Raw genomic sequence first — 23,891 nt, 5'->3', positions numbered from 1 at the left:
AATTTATTTTATGCTGACCAGAATTCATAGGATGTGCTTCATCATTACTATTGGGCTGAATATTATTAACACTTTAGCGTTCCTGCAAATTTACCTTAAAATGCCTGAAAACATATTAAAGACATACCCAAAGTACATTGAAAGCTGTTCTTGAATAGTTTTGAGTAAATCTGTCGTTTTGGTCACATTTGACCAAAGTGGTACTGTTATTGAGTGATGGAAGTTTAAACACAAATTTGAAAAATATGTTTTTTATTGTCTACCTGAATATTTTTGGTAAATACAGGCCTGCGGATCATTATAGCTGGGACTTATGGGTTGGAAAACACAATCGGGTCAAAGTATAAAATATTAACTACTCCCAGTTCAAATTTGATGAATATATCCCAAAAAATGACTATAATAATCATAATAATATTTATGATTATTTGTTTATGGAGACTCCAATAGCATACATAGGAAGGCTAACAGGTTAAATAAAAGTGAATAACTAGTATGTTTTCTAGACCTATATTTACTGAATATTAATGTGTATAGTAATCTATTTTTTAGGCTCTATCCTATTCCATCCATATTTTTACTCTACTGCAGTTACTAGTAAACCTGCCAAAGAGATTTTACGTTGTTGTGCTCTTATTTATGCTCCTGTCGAATAAGAGCCTCAAATCTCAATTATCAATTAAAGTTCGAGTCGCCCAACTGAGACAGGCAGCAATTAAAGCAACAGAACCCCAAGCTGTTAAACAAACTTCACAGGTTATTTGGAGAAAAACGATCATGTGTTCAGCAAACACGAGGCACCATCCTTTAGAATCAATGAGGCAATTATATTGGTGATATTTAAATCCTTTCATTGTCTTGATACTGTTGGTTGTAGACGTTTGCATGCCAGCTTTCTTTCACTCAAGTAAGGGATTTTTGTTGTTTTTTCCACTCAGGGTGATATTCAGCACACTAAGTCTGTAAAAACCCTTCTCAGAGAGTGCTTATCTGTAACTCCTCGGCCAGTAAACCCTGTTTTAGCCTCTCGTCTTTGGGAGGATTGTTTGAATAAAAAGACTACTTTAATGGCAGACGAGTTGAGGATGCCGTAAAAACTGGACAGTGACAGGTCAATGCCTTGGCGGAGTGCGGCCTTGCTTTTTGATCAAGCACATCTCCAGTGACCAATATTTTATACTCAACCTACTCTACATACATCACAGATATGTGCGGAGAGTTGACAGTTTGGTGCAGAATCACAGAGAAAGCCTCACTTTTCTCTTAACTGACCTTGTTTGATTCGACCACCAGGTCAAATCCACATAAAATATATATATATTTTGTACCAAATGCAGATGTAAAAGTAAAGTGTGACATTCTGAATTTGTTCAATTCATAAAATACAACTCTCATCTCTCTGCACTGAATGTAGGCAAAGCTTCTTTTACTGTTTAAGGTGATACATTTACCATGAGCACATTTTTATTATGAATGGCAGTAAGTGAGCTATTAGAATTCATATGATACAGCTAATAAACCACAAGCATTATTTTGTTCTTCTAAAATAATCATGATTTTTCTTAGCAAAATTGTTTGTGTAAACAAAAAATATAGTTCAGGCATTTTACTTTAAAATCACTTTGGCCTTGGGCAATTTCTATCTTCAAATGCTGCTGAATTCACATTAAAATAGCAAACCTCAGAATAATACTAATTTAAAAGCAGACTACAGGTCATTAAAAAGTCTTTCTGTTGCTTTTCACTCCAACTCATCTTTAAAATCAATCCACAAACAAAATTCTCATCTGTCATCTTAGGAACTTGACCTCTTTTTCTTTTTGTGTCTTTTTGCCAATTCCCACTTAAAGCTCAGTCTTTCTCAGTTTGCAGTGACCTTTAGGAATGTCAGAGCCAAAACTGAAGTGAATCCCTAATTTCTAGGTAGCTCTTCTTTTGAGTGTCAGAGCCTGAAAGATGATCGAATAAAAATGTGAAAATATTCTCCTGTATGCTGGCATCCTCACAGAGACGGGCCATATTACAGAAGGTAATAAGGGTAAGGACCATGATTTAGGAAAAAAGCCATTAACGTTGGACAGTTTCTAAGTCACAGGGAGGAGATAGTTTTATTCCCAGGTGGGTGAAGGTAATAAAGATAGAGGCAGCAGAGGGTGGGTAATGTCTCCACTCACATAGGAATATAGATATCGTAACAAGGGATAAACACCATGGATAAACTTAAGAATGTTAGCATTACACATGCTAAGCCGACTCCAGCTGGTAGAAGTGTGAAAACATCTCTGCAATAACATACTGTACTAACACTAGTGTTAGTGCTGGTTCCTCCTGGATCCGCCATTACTGTTTGGTAAGCAGCAGCCTTTATTTTGCATCATCATCTACTCTAGAACACATCCTTACAGAGACAGGCCATATTACAGAAACCTCTAATCTTGAAAATTGCATTTCAACTTTTTGAAGGACCATTGCTGTGTTCCAATACCCATACTTCCATGATTACACTTAAACGCAGTACACTATCCGCACTTACTAAGTGCGCAGATTTCAGCAGGTGAGTGTTGTTCCAAATCTAATACTCTGTGGTGCACTTACCGGAAATGACGCTCGCGACAGCCGCCGCGGCTCGTCACCCGCGAAAAACTTCCGGCTTTGAACGGCGAAAAAAATATCCTTTGTGTTGTTTAATGTTTACTTCAGCAATCCGGCAATATGGCTCCATTAACACAGCAAATGTGGAGAATGCGCCGGCGTCGTCAGCAACGTTATCTAGACAGACAATGCTGTTGTTTCAGCCGGCATTACAAACATTTTTTTCGTGCTGAGCGGCTCTGCCTGGCTCCGCCCTTTCCGATACGTAGACAAGATGGCGGCCGTTGAGTGCGTATAGTGTACATCATTCCACACTCAACGTTTTGACCGTTATGAGGGCAACATCCGGGTCCTTTAGGTACACTTCTTTTCGCCGCGATCGGAATTGGAACACCCTGCGTACTCAAACTAAGTATAGTAAGTATGGGAAGTATGGCCATGACTTGGCAAAAACGCTATTACAGATGAACAGTTTTTAAGTCAATGGGAGGATATAGATTTAGATTTATTTATATATGACTGAAGGTAATGGAGGTAGAGGCCGGAGTCGGTGAAAACATCTCTGTGATAATGGACTGTACTAACACTAGCATTAGTACCATCATCTACAACGCAGTCCCTGATTGGTCGTTTATGTCGTCAGCTGTGGCACCCTCTCTGATTGGCCCAGGTACATACAAGTGAAATGGGTGAATGGCCAGACTATCATTGAGAGCAAACAGAAATGTTGAACTCATATGATACAATGGTCTCCACTGACATAGACCGTGTCCTTGCCTTAAATGACAAATTTGAGTTGTTGTAAACAATAAGGAAACTGTAAATGCACATCTCAACAAAATTTAAATCACATAGGCATTATTTTGAGGCATTTTAATGTTGAAATATTACATATTATAGCTTTAAGACTCAAGATAAGCCGCTATAATAATAATCAAGGTCAGTAAAAGCACCGAGATGGAGCCAGTTTGGAGGGAGACGGATGCTCGGCGCTGTGTAAAGCTGTGGGCCTCTCCTGCTGCCCTCTGGGCTGTCTCATAGTGCTGCATGGGCGCTCCTGAGATATAGCGATGTTTGGTGTGCACTCATGGCTTCAGTGCATATCACCAGGTAGTAGCTATGGAGAGGGTGGGCGTAGGAGGTGTGGTTTTGATCTCTCTCTGTCTGTGTCTGTTAGTGTGTGAAAGACAGAGAGAAAGAAAAAGAGAGAGAGAGAACAAGAGATAGCGGAGGGTTTATGTGAAGCACGGATGCCAGGGGAAATGTTTTGTACCGTGGGAGTTTTCCTCGGGATGTCAAGCACCTGTGTTGGAGCGGTGGGGTGATGTGTGAAGTGCACTCCACCGGGTCGACAGCAGGGAAGGTGTGATGTTGGACCCCTCTGTAGGATGTGTACGGCGATGTGGGTGGATATTGGGTGGTTCTGCTATTTCGGGATCACTGTTTAAATGCCTGACAGCTATCACAGCTGAGCTGCTGCACGCCTGAATAAACCACTGTAAGTTGTATTAACACAGCACACAGTACATATATTAAAAGCCATGGGACTGTGTCTGCTGCTCATAATATGAGCCCAGCTCTGTTCAAATACTGCAGCACTTTCCTTCCAGAAATCTCTCTCTCTCTCCCCCCCCCCCCGTTCTATAATGTGCCACGGCTCCACTGCAAAATTTAATGTGCGACATCAAATTTTGATGGTGAGTGATGGGCAACAGAAATGGACAAAAGAGAAAAAGATAAGTCTCTCATGGAAAGAATTAATACTTCTGTCTTCCTCTCCTTTTTTGTCTCTTTCCTTTTCCTGTATCCAACTCCCTCCACGCCACCACTTCCATCTGCCTTTCTTTTGCTTCTCCTTTGGTCTTAATCCCACAACCCCCCTCCTCTCTCCACTCTCTATGCCTGCATCCTCATCTCCCCTCTCATCCCTCCCTCCCTCCCTCCCCTCTCCTCTCCAAATCTGTCGCTGTCTCCTTCCCCTCTACAGGCACCACTAGTCGACGCTGCTCTTTGGATCACCGTGGTATGGCCTTCTGGGAGCAGCCCAGCTATGCTCGATGCATAACAAATGAATTCAGATACTTGCAGCAATCAGTAGGTGCAAAGTCAGCTCCCTCTCACAGCCTCTGTTTCCAATGCATCATAAATTACCTCCCTGGTGTTTTCCCCATCCCCCTTGTTCTCATCACACTGTAGCCAAAGATTAACCACTTTCAATAGAGGAGCAAATTAAAACACTGATGTTGCCATTTTTCCTCTGTGTAATGAATGGTCATCGTCAAGTCCTTTTAACTGTTTGATTTAGAGTTTCTGGCACGTTCTCATCCGTGTTTGCCTTGTTGCTTCAGCTTGTTGTTCTTGTGCATTATACTGCATTTTAACCCGTTTGTACCCACAACTTAATTTGAAATTTTCTTTGGTGGAGCCTGACCAAAATGAGATTTTAGACATAGATTTTAAGAGAAGAAACAGATTACCAATATGGCTGCCAATATAATTTTTGAGCTGTTTCTATGTGGATTGTGCACTGAGCCATCAATACTGTACGTTATCTGCTGATCATTAAATAAGAATAAATCTAAATGAAACAAACAGCAAACACCATTCCTAAATTACTTTAAGCATAATTTCCTGCATTATTTATTTTCATATCGGCACATTTTGGACAACATATACGTAGATAGTGATATACCAATACAGCTTTGATAGGCCAATATTGGCAAATAATATCAGTCAACCGATGAATCACCCGGGCTCTTGTAGAAGTGCTTGCCTAAACAAATCTAAAGAAATTATTGATACATATTTGATAAGATTAAGCTTCATGGACCTCCATCTGAAAATACTTTTAAAGATATGATTAAGACCAGAGTTCTTAACACTGTGGAGGAAATTACACTTGTGATCAGTATAATCACTCTTATGGCTCTGACTCATGTTGAGTTCACTGAATGAAATACTCAAAATTAATTATTTTTAATTTTTCTCAGGTTGAGAACATCTGCTATATCTAGTCTTTGGGCACTTGGAGCTGCTGTTTTTTTTTCCTATAGACTCCATTGTAATTCAGGAACAAACAGGAACAAACAGTAGTCCCATGTGAATATACTTAATATAACATGTAACATATGCAGTGTAAAAATGGAAACTTTTACTGTTTGATACTTGTCCAAAATATGTCATTTAGACCAATTAGAACAAATATTGTGGCATTTATTACAGTCTTTGAGCACAAATGGGTTAAATAGCATCCATTAAGATACAATTGACTGCATAACAAAGTTCAATGGTGACTATTTTTCTTTTTTATAGAATCACTTTTTGAGTTTACCAAAAGAACCTGGCGTGAACTCTTATCTCTTTCATCCCTTTCATCTCATGAGGCATCTAGATCACAAAGAAAATCTTTTTTTTTTTTTTATTAAAGTCTGGGTCCATTTTAGAGCGCTTTATTAAATAACATTTTTTGTCATTGTATGTTTGCCTTTAGTCTCAAAACACAATAGCACTTCCACTAGAATGGGTAATTTTGGTGCCCTTCCATCACTGTTAAAAATAAAATAATTCAGAAGAGCTGAGATAGCACATATAGCAGCGCTGCACCTGTGAACGTGTATTTATGGACATAAACCCTGTGCAATGATGTGAAATGTCATTTCACTGTGCAATTTATGCCTAAATGTGTGTCTTCTGCTCCAGTTAACTCTTTTATTCATATTGGCTCATTTCAAAACATCCGTGAGGCAGAATACATTTCGGCCTGGCTTAGATATAAGTGTCACATAAAGGGCCTTAGAGAGCGGAGTCTTTCTCCCTGATTTTTTTCACTCCATTTACTCCAAATGTGTAGTTTAGCGTGTATCTTGCAAAACCTGCATAGGACACCGATGCCCCAAGTTCTGTCTTCTCCTGTTTTTGGAGGTTCAGGGGCACCTTGCAAAGGGCCAGAGGATGCTGGCGGGGGATGGGATGTCCCAGGTCACCAAAAACCTGCTGGACCTCACCCAGAGGAGGAACTTCTACGCCGGTGACCTGCTGTCTTCTGTTGAGATCCTCCGCAACGTGACGGAGACCTTCAAGAGAGCCAGCTATGAGCCATCATCAGATGATGTGCAAGTAAGTGGACAGTGGGTTTATCAAAGACACTTAATGCATACTCCTACTCAAAGCTGCCTCTATGACTGTACATGACAGCCTGCACATGAGTACTGCCCTTATTTGGTACTTATCGCACCAAATCCAGACATCTGCGATCAAATCAGAAAATCAAAAATGCAGAAATATCTTATAAATTGTATCTATGAATTGCATCACAAATTAGCAAATATTGAGCTTGTCTGAACATTTATGCAGTGATGTAGTGATCAGATAAGTAACCATAAGATAAGATAAGATAAGATAAGATAAGATAAGATAAGATAAGATAAGATAAGATAAGATAAGATAAGATGAGATATTTCTTTATTGATCCCCCATGGGGGAAATTCAGGTGCTGCAGCAGTAAGAGAACAGAGTAAAAACAGGTTAAGGCGATAAGAAGGCAATGAAAATAGAATAGAATAATAAAAAATAAAAAAATAGGATAAACATAACTTCAAAGCTACGTTCGTTGCCTTTTTCTTGGACGCAGTGAATACAAAAAGCTGCACAGACACATAAAATATTAAATTATTTCAATTATTTCAACTTATTTTTGATTTTTATTGATAAAAGGCTTAAATTATGGAGGGGAACAATAAAATTCTATGGAGGAAGGAAAAAATAGTAGGAATATAGGTATCACTGGTTAGTTTACTCCCTATTTGGGCAGAGATTTTTGACAGTGGAAGTAAAATCATCTAAAGATTTCAAATGGGAAAGAAAGCTAGATGCAATCTTTCAACATGTTCAACATCGGGGTGTGAGGGCTATTGTAAGCCATATGCAAGGATGTAACATGCATTTAAACGGATGGACTTTATAAACATTGAGCTATTTGTACTCTGATGTCAAATAGGGTCTGAAAAATCTATACAGGAAGTCTTGAAATTTGAGTCTGGAAACATAGAATTTTGAAATGAATCCAAGAATAGAATGTGTAGGAACCATGGACATGGATCCATCAAGATGCAATCATATCCTACCGTATGATGGCCTGCTGTGACAAAATAATCAACTGAATGAGGGTAATGATATATCTAACTATCACACTGTTAAATCAGGGGGGGAAAGGTTTTGTAACATGTCTGAAATAGCACAAAGGCTGATGAACGCACACCATGGATCTATTGTATCAAGAGATCTCCTCCCCATCCTAAGCCCTTTCATCTCATCATGTTGGGGTTGACTGCAGTCTTGATCCTCTTTATGTCAATAGGATGATGGAGATTATAGCCAAAGCTCCTCCTCCATCACCAATAACATAGTTTATTTCCTCAGAGCTGTGTCATTTTCACAGATATCCTTCTCAGGCCTCTTTGTGGTCTTTGTGCCACGAGCGAGCCTGTTTCAATGGCTCATGCTGTTTTTCAGAGTGAGCTAAATGGGGAGGAAATAAATGTTACTCTCTATTTGATGGTAACAGCATATTTGAATATTGTATGTGTGCTAATGAAAAACCTAATTCTCCAGTAAAGGTCTTTTGCGACTTTCTAATATTTGATTTGTTACTGTATTGAGCTTGTTTTGTTGTCGTTCTTCTGCATAGAAATGTAAGTAATAGCGCTTGAAAATTAGAAAAGTATGAGTCTTGCCCATCAGGCATTTTCAGTACTAGAGTCTGAATCATTTCTGCTTTAATAATGTGAAAGATCACTTTTTAAATCTCATAACACAATGCTGGTTCCTCTGACAAGTCTTTTTTTCAGTATATTTAAGATGAAACTGTTTAGAAGATATTTTTAACATTAAAAATGCCAATCCTGGGGCGTCCCGGTGGCTCACACTGGTAGAGCGCTTACCACATGGCCATGTGCTTGCTGCAGCGGACCTGGGTTCGAATCCGGCCTGAGGTCCATTTGCTGCATGTCTTTCTCTCTGTCTCCCCCTTTCTATCTGTCTCTATCTAATAAAGCAATAAAAATGCCAAAAAAATAATCTTTAAAAAAAAAAAAAAAAAATGCCAATCCTGTTGGGACATATACTTACATGAAGAAAGCAAAAAAAGATGATCCCAAACATAAGTTTTCGAACATCTTTTCAAATTGATAGGGCTTCATTGGGATACAACTTTTATTTCAGGTTAGGATGCAGGTCAATAAATCACCAAAATGTTGAACCCTGTGAATTATGCATGTCCGAAGTGCAGTGGTATTTGAACTACAAAATGTCAGAGATACTCTTTTCCTTTTACTGATGCTTTTTTGCACATTTATCAACAGTTTCCACTGGATGTGAGATGCACGGTCTGCTGCTAATATTCTGCAGAAATAAAAATGTGCTGTCCATGGATGGGCAAACATAGGCCCTGTTCACCCATTTTTCCCACCATAGAAAATCTATGAGATGAGAAAAGCATCCTGTCTCCGGTTATTATGAGAGCTCTATGGTGTGTGTGGGCAGACAGGAGAGCCGTCAGCCAGCCCACCCCCTCCGTGTGTCTCTGAGCTAATGCAGTGTTAAAGTGGGCACATTACCACCAGAGGGAGCATAAGCATTCAAGTAGAAAACAAGATAGCCTGTGTCAAGAGAGAGAGCCACTCCCTCCGGCACATTGTAGACCAGACGAAATAACAAGGCTAAAGATCAGACAGGGGTCCTATTACTACTGCAGGCATGCACCCCGAGCTTTCCCTGCTGCAGAAGAAGACAATCCACACAGCTGCTCAAACATTCCCTTTCATCTTTCTTTCTGATTGCAGCTTGTGCTCCTCTCCTCTAGCATTAAGTGTTTGCTGCAAGCTGCAGGGGGTTCGAGGTGTATTTTTGTCAGAGCTGATCCACAAATTCCATCTCTTCTCTGATGAAACCATCATGGTTTCAGCGTCAAATTTCCTGGTGCCATTGAGCCCCTCAGGGACCGTTATTATTCCCTTATAGAAATCCCTGCAATGAGAAATGTCAGTTTATTATCCATAACAGTCCTCTTTGAGTGCATAGTGTTATGTGTCATGATTTTAAAAAGCATCTTGCTGCAGTGCCTGTAATACTTGTGTGTGGGTGTGTTACGTATTTTTTCCCTTTCATCATCTCCACAGAACTTCTTTCAAATCATCAGCAACCTCTTGGAGGAGGAAAATAAGGAGAAATGGGAAGACGCGCAGAAGGTAAGCACATTGCTGTACACTTGGTAAATAATTCAGGTTGGTGCATGAATGTTGTGTGTGTGTGTGTGTGTGTGTGTCTCGCAAAAAATCCACTCATGGCTTGTTTGCAGTCGCTCCATCGGATGAACAGAGATAGAGGAATGTCGGGTTAGTAGTGAGATGATGTTATGATTACACATATCTGTGTGAGGGGTCATTTAACAGGTGTGACATCTGGCCTCATTTAGAAAGCGAGTTCCTCAGAGCTCCACTTGGTGGCAGCAGCACTGCCACAGAGACTGTCCAACCATTAACACTGCACTCACTCCTGCACACATTGTTTCACCCAGCTGATACAGATCACAGCAACCAGTGTGATTAGAACATTACTTCAGTTGAATTTAATCATAACAGCAAACAGTTTTGACGTTTTATTGCTTGTACCTGAGACTCTTATTCCCTGTGTGCCTTTCTCTGACATTGTCAGGCAGCTCCATCATATGGAGAAGCAGTATAATAAAAAACACAGTCTCAATATCCAATACAAAGTAGCGGCAGGAGACTGCAGCACTGCAGTGATGTGCCGTGGATCAAAATATACAGTGCAGAAGAGTGCACTTTGTCGACACGGTGTTTATCCGTGGAGACTGGCTTCCGGCTACGTCCCCTGTCGGACACATCTCTCAGCTTGAGAGGTGGCAACTGTCGTTTTCAAAAAGTGCCACTGGTGTCTGAGACAACCTGAACCCTGAAATCACGCAGATCCAGCCTCTGACAGAGATACCATCTGTGATGACTGCGAGTCTGCAGAGGGCATCTGCTCCATTGTCACCTTCACTGGTAAATCGACTTAAATTGGGTATCACCTGTGCTGACACATGACTGAGGGGGTGTCTTAAAATCAGTCAGATCTCTTTTTTGTCTCGGTTTCTCCACGCTTGATTTCAACCAAGATGGTAGGGGAACGCAGGCAGTTCAAATTCAACCAGGAGTGCCAGACCTGGCTGTCTCTACAGGCAGTAATTAGGTGTTTACTCACTGCAGCTTTGGTTTGGCAGGCCCCAAAGGTAGGTTGTCGGTGAGAAGAGCTTACAAATGAGCAGTTTCGTCAGTAAGAATGCGTCAGAGATGGAGGCAGACAGATCAGAGGAAATATAGGAATAGGAAAAGTTGTCTCTGTGATTGAACACCCATGTATGTGTTAATTATTTCTGTAGTTATTAATGTGCCTGTCGAAGGAGTGCTGCTTCAGTTTTGGCACTCCACCAAGAGGACATCAGCTTAGCGTCTTCGTCTGATTTCAACAGACGATGCTTGGTCTTCACAGTTATCAATTTTTCTCACTTGCTCGCTTCTTTCTTGCATTAATGAGTGTTCTGAGCTCAGCACCCACACACTGCGCACTGTGGACATTCAAAACACTCACATGAAACACCTCACTATGAGGTTTCACTGGCTGTAGAGTTGGCTCCGTGCACAGATCACTATATATTCACCTCCTGTCACTGTTACCATGGCAAGGAAAGGAAGAGCTCTGTCTACAGAGCCTCCACTGCAGCCATTTCCCTGCGCTGCCTTCACATCTCACGGTTGCCATGGAGACCAGCAGAATGAGCATGACTGCACTGTGCGTCAGACATGCCGGAAGGGGCGACGTGATGTGCTTTTCTCCCCCACTATGGCTTTCACTCTGCTGTGTCAGAGGCTCTCAACTTCAGCATCACTGATCCGCTTGCCTGGCTTAGCAGCAGCACATGTAGAGGCATGTGCAAACACACACACAGCACAAGGTGTTAGCGAGGAGAGAAATACCTGCCTCAGGTGTTTGTTGAATAGCAAGAGTGAGGTGTTAATTGCTAAAATGCCACTCAAAGGCCTTTCTAATTGCCTGACATCACCACCAATGTGCTCACACATTTGTTAAAGTCCCGCAATAATATTTGCGAAATGTGACACATTTTGAAAAGTTGCCTCGTCATGTATGGCACAGCTGCACAGTCAATATGCCAGTTAAAGAACAAAACTGGTGGCCCCCAATTCAAAAGCCTCTTATTAGATCTGACCCATCAGCACGAGATTGGCAGCCATGACAGCGGTCCAATCTTTTGAAGGTCAATTATCGGATTAGTGTTCCTTTGATTTATCGACTTGGAGAAAAGAGCTGACGGGACCAGCCGCGTTACTGGTCGAGCTGGAACTGTCCGCGGTGCTGAATCCCTGCCTCTGCATTCTCTCACTGAGCGCTGCTGTCCATGAAGCGTCACATGAACCCAGGCAATCACCCTTGACTTGGCAGAGGCTTTCAGAAGAGGAGCCAACCAGCAGCTGTGTGTGCAAACCCGGTGGTTATTGCTCTCATGCTGATGTCACACGGACGCTCCAATTATGACTGCAACTATCTGCTTATTATGCTCTCGATCATTCAATCCAGTAGAAAATAATGAATTCCCAACACAATTTCCTAGAACTCAAGGTTATTACCAGTGCAATAGAATAAGAAGAGAACGTTTTCAGATGCACATTTGAGAAGATGAAATCATTAAATGTTTGTCAGTTTTGCTTCAAAAAGAACTTGAACGATTCATCAATTATCAAAGTTGATAGTAGGGACAGAACACCAACACATCAATATATTTTTTGAACTTTTATAGTTAAACCCAAACTTTTTATTGTTATACTATGCAATAGATGGATGGATGGATGGATGGATAGACAGACAGACAGATAAGACAGGGTTGGGGTTGGTATAGTTAGAATAGTATTTACATTTGTGTTTTTCTTTACAACTTCTGCATTTAACTATATTCCTAAAGTTTATTTTATAATATGTATTTATGACCTGCTTTTTCCCCCCATTTTTTGCTGTCTTTTTCTATTTTCATGTTATGTTCCACACTCCAATCTTTCCGGTGTTGCCAAGCGTTGAAATTGAAAAATGCCTTCCTGTCTTTTTTATCTCGTACAGATCTATCCCGGAGCAGTGGAGCTCATGCAGGTCATAGAGGAATTCATCCACATCGTTGGATTGGGCATGAAGGATTTCCACAATGCCTATTTGATGACTGGGAACTTGGGTAAGAATCGGCCCACTTTTTTCCTCCCTTCCCAAGCTGCCCGAGCTCGTTTTTCCATTTATTTCTGCTTGACATGGACACATAATCCCTGTGCACTGCTGACTCCTTGTGTCAATTTCCCCCACCATCATTAATTTAGGATAAATGGCGCGTGGTAAGGGTGGGGGAGTAAAATTACTGCTAATCAATAATGTTAATTAAAACTGAGCTTGTGGTCTTAATGTGCTAAATTCCTATGAAAACACTTAACACTCAATCCAATATGAAGAGCATGCTGTGTAGGAACCCCCATAAGAGGAGAGCTCTCCTTCAACAGAGCTGTAGAGAAAAATTATACAAAGCACTTAATATTTTTACTTTACTACAGATATTTTAGGTTTCGTACATGTAATATACAATTTTGAAGTAATTTATAATTGTGTGGAGCAAATGTGTTTTGAATAGTATTAGTGATACATTTTTTAACCAGTTTTTTTGCTGTAACGTGATCCAAAAACTTTGACTTTTCAGTCATTTCTAACGTTTTCGCAGAAATCAAATCAAATATTTGTGTCACATTTGAAGGTGAATATATTCTGTGTGATGTTGCACTGTACTGCAGTCCTTTGAGAAAGACATGACTAGCCGAGCGTTCCCTAAAGCATGTTGTGCAGAAATGCAGCAACATAAAAAAAGATTGTTTGTCAGTTCCTTTTGAGATAAGCAGTCATGCAAAAAAAATATTGTTGGAGTGTCTGATAAAGGGCTGTAAAAATTGGAAGTGAAATTACAAGTTATTCTTTGCAGCTGTAATGAGCTTGCAAACATTTTCTTTCTGCACCACTGATTGTGGTCGAGATTATAACTCCCCCTCTTCGGAAAAAAAAGAGAAAAGTCTCTGGATATGAGTCTTTGAGCAATATTTCTCTTCCCTGATGTTCTCATGGGCTCTTTTTGCTTCTGTCGCACAGCCTCTTGGATGATCTGAGGTCTCTGTGGCATTTCATTTCTTACTCAGCCATAAATGGTGTCTTACTGGAATGGAATAATAGAACTGCAGTCTTGATTTATTCATGCAAGTGAATGTGAGCATGTACAGCTGCGCTGCCAGGCAATTCCTCTGGAGGAGTGAGGTTTCTTCCTCGTATTCTTTACAATAGCTAACATTTGACCCACTTCTAGCAAACACTTGCACTCAGTGGCTCTTTATGGTATATGATTTCCATAATGATGAATAGCTTACCCCCCCTAGAATAGCATAACAAACATGGGACAATGAATGCACCCATCAAAATGCCATTATGAAGCACCATGAGAAGAAAATTAAGTAATGGACGCTTGGAAATAAGGCTTGACTGCGTTTGGTAATGCCAAGCATTAATGACTTCTTTCACAGACGTGAGGATATGCCTGTGCCCTTCTTCTATTTTATACTTCTTCTAATTTGGCTTAATGGTAGTCGTCGAGACTCAATGGCATTGGCCCCTCTTTCTGCTTGAAAAAGCATTAACACATGACCCCTGCTTTCCACACAATATGTAATCTATTCCGTGCAACTGACTCTTAATGGACAGTTAAGTGTTTTATCCGGATTCTTACAAATTCCTTCAGCAGCAGTGTGTATTGCATGGCTAAACTCGAATATGAAATACTTGACTTTTATTATATTAGTCAGGCATATGACTGTAGAGCCTCCGCTCAAATCTGTGGGGCTGTGGATTAACCATGTCAGACATGATATGACAGGAAATCTTTCAGTAAACACGGAGCAGTGATGCAACTCGGCATTGTATTTTAGTCTTAAAGAAAGCACTGAGTGGCATTACTTCCTGATTTTGTTTTGTTTTGTTTTGTTTATTTTTTGCAAACACATATTTTACCACTGTTTATATATTTTACTATATTTATAAATATATTTATGGCCTCAAAACATGCATGCTCAACATGCAACTTTTCACTGGATAGAATAGGAAACAAATTCCCAAACTATATTTTTTATAGTTAACTTTATAGTTTCATATGTTTCATTCATATAAGGTGTGACTAAAGTCTTACTGATAACTTCAAGCCACTTTTTAATGTCTGTGAGGCATTGTCATTCCTAATAATAAAACAGGCAGCGCCTCTTTTTTTTTAATTTACACTAATTTAGTTTAACACCTGACAAATTTCCTACTCCTCAGACAATATACTGTATCACTGAAAAGTCTTTGTAGTTCTCATCCTTTGTAGTGTAGCTGTGCATCCTGTACAATTACAACCAAGGTGTAATGCTCTCTGAAAAAACTTTTATTATTATATATATTTTCTCTCCTTCATAACTCAGAGAAACGGACTGATAAATATGACGGCTGAACATTTTCAACACATTCGAGGCCTTGAAAAGCTTGAGGGTGATGTCTACCCCCCCACCCCATATTTGTGTTTAAAATAACAGGGGGCAAAAGAAGAAAAAAAAAAAACACATTATTTTTCAGCAAACTCCTGAGTGGAAAATGTTAAAGTGCAGCGTGATTATCTTTTCAGTGAGGCGGGACTGAGGCAGGCAGATTTCTGAAGCAGCTTTTTAGAAAAAAATTTAGCACAGAGGCTGAGGGGCCGTTTGGCTTTTGAGCAATTATTTGAAGATGTAGCGGTAATGAGCTGCCTCTGGCTAGAATCAACCAGTACCTTATTCACTGCTGGTGGAAAAATATAAAGGTCTTCTCAGGAGAATTTTCTAATGCAGGTACTGATTATATAGCTTCAACTATTCAATGGAAATGTTAGAAAAATATCCTGCTTTTTGTTCACATTTTGCCCTTATGCTAAAAGAAATATATCAGACTCAGAAATAGTGCATTAATTTAGTCATATTTTACTGAGTATTTAAAAATGATTAAGACATGTTTTTTTTTTTTATTTTACCCCTGGACACTGCACAGGCTTTGATAGCCAGCCACACAATGATTTCAGCTCAAACTACAGCGCCTCAAGGGCCACGTGGCTCTTTTGATTAAAGGAATGGAAAGTTTTGTGGATCCATCGGTGGAAGCCAAGTGGAGAGCATCTGGCTGAGTAAGATATTGCGGCATCATTTCGTCACTAATTTATGGCAGCCTCTTGACACCTAGATAAATACTGGCTGTCACCGGTGCATCGTCCTCTGTCCTCCTACTTTTAGTCAAATAACCTTGATTGCGAAAAGCCTCTCCACTCCAGCAACTTATTCCCTCGCCTTACAAGCAAAACACTTGGAGGACAAAGTGAAGCATGGGACATGTTAGAAAATTAAACACCACTTTGGAGGTGAAATACATCATGCGCTTTTGACATTTTTGTTCTGGCTGTCTATTGTGAGGCTGTACTTCACGGTTGATGGGATGTTTTGACATTAATAGCGATTAATTGCAATTACACACACATGTAAGGGCTAATTTATTTTCCATGCGAAATGTTTGTGTTGTCTGACTTCGACAGTTTACTTAATGCTGAACCTCTCGTGAACTCATTCAGACGTAATGAGCAATGCCATAATTCCCTCTTATGAAAATGAGCCATACAGAATTCTCTGGGTGCACTGAACCGGTGTTCAGGAGCATCACAATCCTAAATGATCACTTTATTTGTGCTGTCTAGCCCCATCAGGCAAGTGCAAAGCCCCATTTACCTGCAGAATTACCCAGAACTCTGAGAGACACTCGTCCAAGCACCCTGTTGTGTTTCACAGTGTGCCCCGTGACTAAAACCGCAAACACACACTCACACACTTCCCACTGCTGCACCCAACATCTGGTGCTATGAGCGGGCCTCTTTGCAAATGGCGGGTCTCGTGGCGCTCTGTGATTTCGTGCCCGCTGCTGGATCATCCCAAACACACAGACACACCTTCTGTCACAGATTTCACTCAAATGTGGAGTCTTGCCAGGATCCGAATTGTATTATTGGCAGAGTACAAGGAACAATAGAGCTTTTGCATCAATGGTGGGATTAGCCTCAGATTCCCCTCGCTGAAGCACCACCTGACTGGGACTGGATGTGATAGCAGGTAGAGAACAGTACAGCTTTATCCTCCCCTTGTAATGCTGAGGCCTTTTCAGTTGATCCTGGGTATTTTCCTTGTCACTGCTTTAGTACATGGACTGGCCTTTTATGGCACCTCAGCAGGGAGGTGAGAAAAGGAAAGGGTGATTAAGGAGATTACCCGGCTACCCGTTGTCAGGTGCCAGTTGTGGCTTTTTTTTTTAGCTTTACGCTAAATGTGTACATGGATGCATGAAAAACTCAGTTGGGGATTTTTTAACATATAAATCACCTTGACATGCACAATTCAGTTTGAGAAATATAAGTATTTACGTGTCTCTTAGTTAATCAAGATTGAAAATATAGGCCTGTCATTCCCTATGTACTGGTGTAAACAAATGTCTCACAGTATCTGAATACAGTGGTAGCTAAATGTCATTGCCAGAGGTGTTAGCAAGAGAATTTAATGTTTTGTCTCTCAAATTCGGAGCGATGCAAGCTCCCGTCCTGTGCATTCAGTTTAGGTCATTGGAGCATTGTGTCTTTACAGATTGTGTCTTTAAGGACACAATGAGAAAGATTTGTCCATTGAGGTTCCCTTTTCCTTCATTCAACAACATCTGAAGAGTTTAGCAACCTTTAGTTTCGCCAGCTAACTCTAATAATATATAGCCTTATACTAGTATTATACTATATATTAAAGTGTTTGTGTCTAGACAGGAGAACTAGTGGCATTTCCTGAGCATCAAACTCAGAGATCACTGATTCAGTTTCAGGCAGGCCACGCCCAGAAACATCCCAAACACAGCAAAATTAAAATAGAAAATACAGGCAGAGAGTCTCTGCAGATACTGTCAGTGGGTCATAAGTGATGATTGAGAGGGAAAATCCCACTCATTGTGCCTTTAAAGATTAAAGCAGAAGTGTTGCTGCACAACTTTAATAGAATAGAAGCTTGCACTGTGTTCTGCTTATAGTGCAATATTTCATCACTTCAAGAGCATAAACAGCGCAAACAACAGTTTGAATTTGATTTTTATTAATAAAGATAGAAAACTTACTCGTGTGGTATTGTATCACAAATTGTGTCTTACACATTTCCTGTCACTTTCTCTCTGAGAGTTAGAGGACAACAAACTCACTCCACTCATCTGTACTGTAAATATATTTATATAAAGCTGCAGCCGGTTAGCTTAGTCTAGCTTAAAGACTGGAAAAAGAGGACAAAAAGCTCACCTGGCTCTGTTGGGAGTCACAGCTGACAGCCAAGAAATAGAAAGTTTCCCAGTCTTTGTGCTAATTTAAGCTAAGCTGAGCTAAACTAAGCTAAACTAAGCTAACTTGCGACTGGCTTCAGCGTCAGGTTTAGCATGCAAACAAGAAAATTACCTTACTCTTCTCATCTAACTCTCAACAAAGTAAATAATCATTTCTCCCAAAATATTCTTGTAAATGACCATTTTAACAGTTGGTTCTAAAGTTATGGTAAGATAAAGACTTTTCACACACAAACACATACAGAATAATATACAGAAAAATAATACAGATGTACAAATGATACAGAAACAATAATAAAAATGCATGATTTTGCATATATGTGTGTGTATTCCTGTGCATGATACAGGAAAAACATGTGACACATGAAGAAAAATTTCATTACAGACTGACTTTATCATCCACCATGACACAATCTATAAACTCATAAATACTCTAAAGTGTATTGATCATCAGTATTTCTTCGTTGGTGTGTTTGTTTGAATTCTGCAGTGGCCAGCATCCAGAGACTTCCAGCAGTGTCTGTGATGACTGACATCAACTTCCCCATGAAGGGTCGTAAAGGCATGGTTGACTGGGCCAGGAACTCCGAAGATAAAGTGGTCATCCCAAAGGGCCTCTTTGTTTCCCAGTCAGCAGGTATGGGACTGTATATATATCACAGAGCCATTCTACTTCTGGTCCGACACATCTTTCTTGAGGATTCACCGCCATATACAAAGTCTTCATGTACTGTACAAACTTTATGTGTCTTAGAAAATATAAAGTTTACTTTTGTAACATTTCGAGGATCTGCAGAGGAAAGTGTCGTAGAAATGTGGGAATAATGCATAGTGAATAGACAATGATGGATTCACTGGCCACTGCTGAGGAATGGAAAATAAATATCTTGACATCTCAGCAAAAGCTGAATGATTTTAGTCGAATTGCTCTGTCTGAAGACTTACAACAAGACTTGCAAACAGACACATCATTCTTGTGCGTAGGGTATATTCTTAATGTTTTATGCGACACCAGTCCTTGTTTTGGGAAAGTGAAATAATGTTACTTTGAACACAGCCACTTTGCTTGCCGGTGCTTGTTCAGTCACTGAGTTTTCCATCGACTCAGCATTTTCGGCATCCTTTCAAACACTGCCACTGTATATCGTGATCCGGAGCCAGACAATTAGGTTAATTGGTGTAATCAGTCTTATCTGGAATATATCAAAGATAACAAAACAAGGGATTGATTAGGAATCTGTGCCGCGTGCCTGATCCCAGCCACTCTCATTTGGACAGAAGCTGATTCTATAGGAGACTTTAGCACTTTTCTTACTCGGCTGAAAAGTTGTGAAAAGTTAAAGAAAAGAGAAAAATCCTTAATGTGGTATTGGCAGGAAATCTATTGGCATTAAGAATTAGGAGCCAAGTTTTTCTCCCAATTAAAACTTTTTTTTAATTATGAAAATTTACTGAAAGGCAAAACCCACAGTACTAAATGTATGGACATTCTGAATATTTCGTTTTTAACTAATCAGGCAACAATTTGAGGTTTGACGTTTATCAGTGTGAAAACTTATGATATTGTTTAATGCATTGTTCTTTCCCCCCTTTAGACATGGAGGGATCGCCTGTCTTCATTTTGGGAACAGTTCTCTACAAGACTCTCGGACTCATGCTACCTTCACCAAAGTAAGGGGCATTATATCTCCCTGTCTGTATTTTCTGCTCTGCTGACAAGAGGGAATATGAGACAGATTTAATCTTTCGGAAACTTCAGATGTTTCCGTTTTTGTTTGGAGTATTAGATCAAGTCTTGAAAACAGGCTGTGGCTGTCTCCACTGTCCCCGAAATGTCTCACTTTGAAGATGTGAAAGTTCCAACAGGAAAAAAGAGAAAACCACTGCCTTTGTTGTATATGTTACTTTCAGTTAAAGTTGACTAATACTGTAAAAAGTGAGATCTCCATGTTTTTGAATGAATGATTCAGAAACTGTGCCTTTAAACTGGGGGTTGTGATGTCACTACTATACTATATAAAGGTAGAAAGTGTTTTACCTACCAAGTGATCAGTTGCTAAACAGAAAAAGAATTGCCAACTGTTGCCAATCATTGAAAATGGCACAAATGCTGTTTTCAGCCTCTCAAATATGCAGATTTCCTGCTTTTCTCTGTTAAATACCATATGAAACTGAATAAATTTGGGTTTTGGATTGACAAAATGAAACATTTAGGACTTCCTATTTCCTGACAATATATAGATCGATTCATTGAAAAACAAAAATCTGTAATTGCAGTGTAATGTAGTTGTAGTTTACCACAGTGCCATTACACAAATTTTTCACCTGTAATGATAATACAGAAACCACAGATAAGGAAACATTGACCAATCAGATCAGACTTGTCTTTTTCTGGAGGGGGACTTAATGTGACAGCTGCTGAAAAAGAGCGTTTCAGACATAGGGTGAATACAGGTATATTCAAGAAGAGACTATGAGAAAAATAATTTGTTTTGATCATTAAGCATGCAAACATGCTCAAATGAAACCTAAAATTCCAATATGAACCTGAAAATGGGCACAATATGTCCACTTTAATGATATTTTTCATCTATAATTCTTTTAATTTTGCCGTTGGTGCTAACCAACATCAGGTTTTTCATTTATAAAACTTAGAGACATTAGCGTTTATGTTGACTCTAATTTAGTCAATGAAACATATGCACCGTAGCATGGAAAATGTAGTTAATTAAGGATGACATTAGTGCCTGGAAAAGCAGCGGGATGTCCCAAACAAACACCTGGTGTCACACCCCAGTCAACAAGTCCCTGGCACCAACGTCCCAAGGACAGAACGGTCATTCCAGGACCGGCCAGGCCAGCTGTCACAGGTGGAGCAGCAGCCCTCTGTGCACATGTGGAGAGGAGCTCATAATGCGACACTGAAGCTCGCCCTCTCCAGACTTAGGTGTGGATGAGCACATCAAGTGGCAAATATAAGACTTGAGGATTTTGCCACATTCAAAGCTTGTGGAGTTTCAACGAAAGAAATTGCTTTTTTTCACCGCCAAATTTCAGACATCTCTCTGTGCACTTAGAGTGGAGAACTCAAGGGCTTATCCATTTACTCCATTGATCACCATTTAAAAACTGACTTGTATGGCTAAGTCAGATAGAGATATTCTCAGCTCAAATGGTGCTGGTGGGAGAGGGGGTAGCTACAGTCTCACCTCTACTTTCCTTTATGAAGTTGACAGTTTTGTTCCTGGTGGGAAGCTCTCATGGATTTCAGCTTCTAATAAGAAGAATATTCTGTCAACTGTACAATAACTCGAGATGGTTTTTGAAACACTATAATGGCAGATTCTTTTAAAGCGTAGGATACAGAGAAACATCTCATTCAGTTCAGGCGAGCCTTTGATTTGTACTCCCTGTTTTCTGGTCTGCTTGGATGTTTTGAACACCATTACTGGCAAACATCCTGTATAGCTGCTTTGACGTCTAATGGGCGTCTTTTGAAATCCTCTCATATTTTATATTATTTTAGCATTCAATAAAAGCTGCACTAGAGCAAATACCTCGGACGTACGGTCGAGTCGAGTAGTTTAAAATGAATGCAAAAACTCTAGATTTTAGATGAGATTAAAGGGTAACTTTAAATTCACACTATATGTGCACAAAATCTTCTAACGTTCCCTATAGATCCCACATAAGTCTTGCTGACTCAGCACTTAAACCTAATCCATACATGTTAATGCTTCTTTACAGAGCATAAAAGAGACCTCAAGTGTTTGAAGTAAAATCAGGGTTAAGGCTTTAACACTGGAAAGGTTGTTCATCTTTTATACCCGTAAGACATTTCTAGGGATTTCAGTATGCTAACACAGTTGAGCTTATATATATATAGATAACAGGAGCCACTACTATACCAGACTGAGGGTCAACAATGATCCTCACTGACAATTAACTGAACCCCAAGCAGATTCAGGTTGGTAGGGAGAACATAATTGAACCAATCACATATTTACAAACTTACAATCTCCCTTGTCCTCTCCTCTCTGCTCTGTGAAAACAGCCTACAGTTCAGTTAAAATTTCACTGAATTTTGTCACGTGACTGTTGGTTTCAGCCGAGCCATTCATGTCTTCCCATTTACACTAAGAAGGGCAGAATTAAATGTTTTTTTTACAGGATCAGGTTGGTATAAATGGTTTATTTACTTAAGTGATGGTTTTATTTATTTAAGTGATTTTGGTGAAATATCACTATATTAGGCTTGGACTTATTTTTTTTATGACATTAGCATTCATCACTGCTTAATTTGAACAGTCCTAACCTCTTTTTCCCCTGCTTTTGTTCTTTGTATTCTGTCTTTGTATCTGTTAATGCATTCAATATCAAGCAACTTTAAGTATTTTTTTGAAGTGTTTTCTAAATCCAATCAATTATTTATTATTATTATCACACTTCATTTGTTCAAGGACTGTAGGAAATTTTAAATTTGTCAATAATGTGTTTTTACAGTTTCTGGCTATGATAAATGGTGTCACCTTGGATAGGAACATATAAGAAATAACCTTTATTTTCTCATTTTTGTGCGACTCAGGAACCACACAGTTGTGAACTCCAAGGTCATTGCTGTGACTGTGAGACCTGAGCCCAAGGCAACCGAGTCGCACCTGGAGATTGAACTGGCTCACCTGGCGAATGTAAGCACCACAGTCACCCTGTCATTCCCAGATCAACACATACATGTTATTTGAAGTTGTGAGTTTTCCATCTAGTGTTGTTTTCAGTATAAAACACTAAAGGCTCCTCTAAAAAGAGTTTTTGTCAGTTGACTGACTGTTCCACAATGACCACATCACACACAGCCCCCCATCAGCCGACACACAATGGTGGTTAATTGGCTCGATAATTAATTTGCAAGCACCCGGTGTCAGGAGAGTGCACTGGAGTCAGATAATTACATGGACAATCCCTTTTATGATCCAGGCCTTTTTATTCATCTTGGAGATAAAGTGCATGGAAGTCTGAGCGTGTCAGCGTGTGTGTGTGTCTCTGACAGTGTACCCGCACTCCACGTAGCACAAAGATCTACTTTGAAGGACAAATATGTAGTTGATTTATGATGATGATGGTGATGATAATGATGATCAATTATCATCATAATTTAGCTGATAAACATTTTGTCCTTTTCTTGCCTTCCAGGGAACAATGAACCCTTACTGTGCACTGTGGGACAGCAACATCCTGTAAGTGGGCATGCTCTTTCTAACTCTTTCGTAGCTTTTTGTTGTTATTTTTCTTTTACACCTCTCCGTACTTCACCCTCGAATTTCAGGAACACATTCCTCTTGTGCACTTTTTTTGCAAAGAAGCTGGCTAACCCAACAAAAACCTGCAAGGCAAATTATACGTTCTGGTGCTCCAATTTTGTGTGATCTAGATTGTTTTCTCTCCTGTGTTCATGACTTACAAACAGGAGGAAAAAAAACATTTTTAGCAGGACGATCTTTCTTACACCCTTCAAAACTTCCATCTGTAAAACAGCTGAAAACATTTTTATTTACCAGAATCATTTTACTCAGTTTTGTTTTCTCCCATCTGTGAAAACAAGCGAGAAAAAAAGTTTAGGCAGTTGAATTTATTTATTGTCAGAATAATTCTGGCAAACCTTTTTTTTTAATCACCTGTTTCACAGATGGGGGGAAAAATAAAGCACCGAGAAAGATTATTTCAGCGAAACCTTTTTCACCTGTTCT

At 39.7% G+C, this 23,891-nt stretch overlaps 1 protein-coding gene across 7 annotated transcripts in view; it reads left to right on the top strand.

The window, feature by feature from the left end:
* adgrb3 (adhesion G protein-coupled receptor B3) overlaps positions 1-23,891 on the top strand; it is a 133,180-nt gene that overhangs the window by 70,754 nt on the left and 38,535 nt on the right. For 6 of the 7 annotated variants that reach the window (XM_059359944.1, XM_059359940.1, XM_059359938.1 and 3 more), the window contains 8 exons: positions 4,580-4,686; positions 6,514-6,708; positions 9,768-9,836; positions 12,781-12,889; positions 18,638-18,784; positions 19,743-19,818; positions 22,733-22,835; positions 23,338-23,381. In XM_059359944.1, the coding sequence (XP_059215927.1) occupies positions 4,580-4,686; positions 6,514-6,708; positions 9,768-9,836; positions 12,781-12,889; positions 18,638-18,784; positions 19,743-19,818; positions 22,733-22,835; positions 23,338-23,381 (850 nt within the window). The remainder of the gene's footprint in view (positions 1-4,579; positions 4,687-6,513; positions 6,709-9,767; positions 9,837-12,780; positions 12,890-18,637; positions 18,785-19,742; positions 19,819-22,732; positions 22,836-23,337; positions 23,382-23,891) is intronic. The other variant, XM_059359939.1, reaches the window with a different exon arrangement.

This window comes from Centropristis striata, chromosome 20 (genome assembly GCF_030273125.1).
Source record: "Centropristis striata isolate RG_2023a ecotype Rhode Island chromosome 20, C.striata_1.0, whole genome shotgun sequence".
Classification (NCBI taxonomy): domain Eukaryota; kingdom Metazoa; phylum Chordata; class Actinopteri; order Perciformes; family Serranidae; genus Centropristis; species Centropristis striata.
The sequence above is the reverse complement of the archived record's forward strand: the minus strand, read 5'-3'. Positions and strand labels throughout refer to the sequence as shown.